This window comes from Nicotiana sylvestris, chromosome 12, assembly GCF_000393655.2.
Source record: "Nicotiana sylvestris chromosome 12, ASM39365v2, whole genome shotgun sequence".
NCBI classification, from domain to species: Eukaryota; Viridiplantae; Streptophyta; class Magnoliopsida; order Solanales; family Solanaceae; genus Nicotiana; species Nicotiana sylvestris.
In genome coordinates, this window is record NC_091068.1 from 160,652,753 (window position 1) to 160,656,852 (window position 4,100).

Here is a 4,100-nt window from a genome sequence, read left to right on the forward strand (position 1 = left end):
AATTTTTATTTTAAAATTATTTTTCTTGTCCATTGTACCAAATGATGCTCCAGTTAGGAGGTGTGAACGGTTGACTTTGATAGGTACGAGGAGAGGTAGATGACGGCTAAGAAGTATTGGGAAGAGGTAATCAGGCAGGACATGGTGTAACTTCAGATTTTCAAGGACATGGCCCTGGATAGGGAGATGTGGAGGCCGAACATTAAGGTTGTAGGTTAATGGGTAGTTGAGCGTTTTTTCCCCGTTGTTCTCGCTAGTCTAATAGTGTTTTGTATAGGAATGTTAGCGGTTTTTGTTCCAACACACTTTTTTATTTTTACTTTTTATTATTACCATAATTATTGTCCTTCCACTTATTTGTTGTCTTTTACGGTACTAATATTATTTATCTTGTTTATGTTGTTGTTACAGATTTTTTGTCTCTGAGTCGAGGGTCTTCCGGAAACAGTCTCTCTACCCTCCGGGATAGGGTTAAGGTTTGCGTACAGTCTATCCTCCCCAGACCTCACTAGTGGGATCATTGCTGAGTTGTTGTTGCATCGTACCAAACGACCCCTAAGTAATTTATATCTAAACATAGACTACTAGTGCACCCTTGCTGTAAGCCCCTAACAAAAATCATCGAAATCTCCTCCTTTCAGTCTCAACCTATCAATCCCTATATAAGAAAGTGCAAAGCGTGACATCCTCTCTCTCTCTCTCTCTGCTTTCCTCAATCTTCCTTCACACCTTCCACACAACCAGATAGAGACAAGAAAGAGAGATTCATGGAAATGCCCAAGAAGAATCACTCTTTTGGTTTCTGTTTTATATAATGAGAAAGCAACAATACTTCTTCTTTTCTCATAGAAGATGGGAATACAACACAATGAGCATAATCAAGAACAAACTCAATCTTTCCTTTTAGATGCTCTTTACTGTGAAGAAGAAAGATGGGAAGAATCACTTGAAGATGAGATTTCAGAAGAAAAAACTCGTTCATTTCCTCTGCCTTTACTAGAACAAGACTTGTATTGGGAAAATGAAGAGCTACTCTCACTTTTTACCAAAGAAAAAGAAACAATTTCCAACTTTGACACTATTAAAACAGACCCTTTACTTTGTTTAGCTCGTAATGAAGCTGTGAAATGGATTCTTAAAGTAAATGCTCATTATGGATTCTCAACATTGACTGCTATTCTTGCTATCAATTACTTTGATAGGTTTATCTCAAGTGTTCATTTTCAGAAAGATAAGGCTTGGATGATTCAACTTGTAGCTGTTACTTGTCTTTCTTTGGCTGCTAAAGTTGAAGAAACTCAAGTTCCTCTTCTTTTGGACTTCCAAGTAATCTACTTTTTCTATCCCATTTTTTGCTTTACTTGCCCATCTTGAGTTTTTCCTAGGCTTTATCCATCGTACTAGTAGTATTCTTGTATTCTCTTATTCCTGTTTCTTTACTATTATGTTGTGTCATTAGCCTTTTTGATTTTTGTTATTATTTGTTGTTGCTTTCGTTTCACGCTTCTAATTACAAGATGCAGTTTTAGTTTTGTATCTTTGTATTTTTGCTTTGGTTTTCTAATTGGTGTGCTTGCTGATGCCCTTACTTTTTTTTACAAGATGCCCTTACTTTTTGTAAGGTCTCCATATTTTTACCCTCTCAGGCCCCATTTGTGGGATTATACTGGATCTGTTACTGTTATTGTCGTGTCATTTGCTTCCTTTATTTTATTGCATTGTTGTTGCTTTTGTTTTTTGCTTTATTTTCACTGTTCATTGAGTCGAGTTTCAATCAGAAACAACCTTTCTATCTTTATAAGGTACGACTAAAGTCTGTCTATACATTACCCTCCCCAAACTCCACTTTTGAGATTACACCGAATTTATTGTTGTTGTTACCAATCTTCTTGAGAATTTCATTACAAATAATACTTGTGTTTTTTTTGATTAATTATTAGGTGGAGGATGCAAAATATGTGTTTGAGGCCAAAACTATTCAAAGAATGGAGCTTTTAGTGTTGTCCTCGTTAAAGTGGAGGATGAATCCTGTAACCCCACTTTCATTTCTTGGTCATATAATAAGAAGACTTGGGCTAAAGAGCCATATTCATTGGGAATTTCTCAAGCAGTGTGAGAGACTTCTCCTATTGGTCATAGCTGGTAATTAATTGAGCTAATTTTTTTTTTGTAACGGTTGTTGAATACTTGAATTTCATTGGGTAAAGATTAAATCTTTCGATAATAACAAATAAATGGAAGTAACAGAAGAAACCCCTCTTGATTTTTTTTGACATCTTTTGTTTAATACAGATTGTAGATTCCTATGTTATATGCCTTCTGTATTGGCAACTGCTACTATGCTTCACGTTATTCATCAAGTTGAGCCCTGTAATGCTGTTGACTACCAAAATCAACTTCTTGAGGTTCTCAACATTAGCAAGGTTTGTCTTTCTATAAATCTATCTCTATTTTTTATGCTAGTTGTATCATAATATAGAGGCGCAGCCAGATTTGAAGCTTGTGGGTTTGGGATTCTTGTTTGTTTGTTATTGGATTCTAAAATTTATACATATTTAATGAATTTTGCAAGATTAATATAGGTGTTAGACCTAAGTTACTGAGTTCAGCTGAACCGCAAGTGCTATGCTAGCTCCGCCCCTGTCATCATATTTGATGTTTTAGAAAACAAGAAGTATTTAGGGAGAATAATTACAATCGGATATTTTTGTGCCACTATTGATTTTTTGACTCTAGAAACAGAAGTTTGAGAAAAAAGTTTCATATCAAATTTTAAAACACGTTGGGCAGGAATTTTCACGATTGACAGAATTTTAAAGCAGGCGGTGATCGTTGGGATTTTGCCGCAAATACTAACTGATCACTTTTCAACTTTCTCGCTGAAAATTCTGGTGATCGTCAGAACTTTTGGTACTACAAAATTCTGGCGTTGAAATTTGGGCGATTATTGGAATTTCTTGTGCTTCAAAATAAAAATTCTGACGCTAGACTATTTTTCCAAAACTTTTCTTAACGAGATCGAAATACTATACACAATGATTTAAAGAAAGTCCATCTAGCGTCATTTCTAGAAGTATTTGTTACTGTTTTTCTCCAAATGTATTTTTACTGCTCCAATTAATGGAGTGTTAAATAAGTGAGACGTTTAAGAGAGAGAAAATAATCCAGATAATTATTCTTATGATTAGAGTTATTAAATGTATTTCTTTTAAAAGGGGCACAAAACTTTGACAGATTATATGAATAGGAATTACTAGTAATATTCTTTCAAGTTTCATCCCTGGGTAAAGACAAGAATGAAACAGCTATTAAACGCTCAAGTATAATTTGGGAATTAAATTTTGAACCATTTACTATTTTTGTACACAGGAGAAGGTGAATGATTGCTATGAACTTATAACAGAGCTGTCTTACAACTCTATTTCACACAAGCGCAAGTATGAGAGTCCAATAAATAGCCCAAGTTCTGTTATTGATACATTTTACAGCTCTGAAAGCTCAAATGATTCATGGGATTTGCAAACTTCTTCCACCTATTCACCTCATCATCAGTTTAAGAAAAGCAGAGTTCAAGAACAGCAAATGAGATTGACATCTTTAAGCAGAGTTTTTGTGGATGCTGTTGGTAGCCCTCATTAATACTATCAACAATTTATTAGTTATGGTGCGGTCCCCGTTCCCGAATCCTGCATAAATGCAAAATGTTTTATGCATTAGGCTGCGTTTTTATTATGTCCTTTTTGAAAAGAGGGGAAAGAAGAGAAGAGTTGGTGGTAGTGATTGCAGAGGGTTGATTTTTGCCAGCACATAGGGGAGAAAAAGAAAGGGTAGTAAAAAAAGAAGAAGCAATGAAGAATATCTGCACTCTGTTTTTTCCTAATTCATGTCAATTTTTTCTCAGGTCCCTGTCATGCATATTTTAAGGTGGACATATTTATGTTTATTGGAGTAATCATTAATTCAAGAACACTTAGTCAATTTTGTTTGGATCTCATGTGTATATATAGATCTCATATATATTGTTTCGCCCTATATATATATATATATATTAAAAGGAGAATAGTATGCATTGTGGTTAAGCTAAGTGACTAGCTAAAAGG

General features: G+C 34.7%; 1 protein-coding gene across 1 annotated transcript; it reads left to right on the forward strand.

Annotated features, from left to right (window-relative positions):
- The first annotated feature begins 712 nt into the window (after positions 1–712).
- LOC104235983 (cyclin-D3-1-like) lies at positions 713–3,825 on the forward strand. Its single transcript, XM_009789819.2, has 4 exons — positions 713–1,326; positions 1,941–2,142; positions 2,293–2,423; positions 3,370–3,825. The coding sequence occupies exons 1-4, from the start codon at positions 853–855 to the stop codon at positions 3,637–3,639; spliced, it is 1,077 nt and encodes a 358-aa protein (XP_009788121.1). The 5' UTR covers positions 713–852; the 3' UTR covers positions 3,640–3,825.
- Positions 3,826–4,100: the final 275 nt, after the last annotated feature.

What these genes read in the sequence shown, in the direction of transcription:
- LOC104235983 (XM_009789819.2), top strand. Translation starts at nt 853, where the DNA reads ATGGGAATACAACACAATGAGCATAATCAAGAACAAACTCAATCTTTC. An exon ending in CTCTTCTTTTGGACTTCCAA is followed by an intron (nt 1,327 to 1,940) that starts GTAATCTACTTT and finishes ATTAATTATTAG; the next exon opens with GTGGAGGATGCAAAATATGT. An exon ending in TCTCCTATTGGTCATAGCTG is followed by an intron (nt 2,143 to 2,292) that starts GTAATTAATTGA and finishes TGTTTAATACAG; the next exon opens with ATTGTAGATTCCTATGTTAT.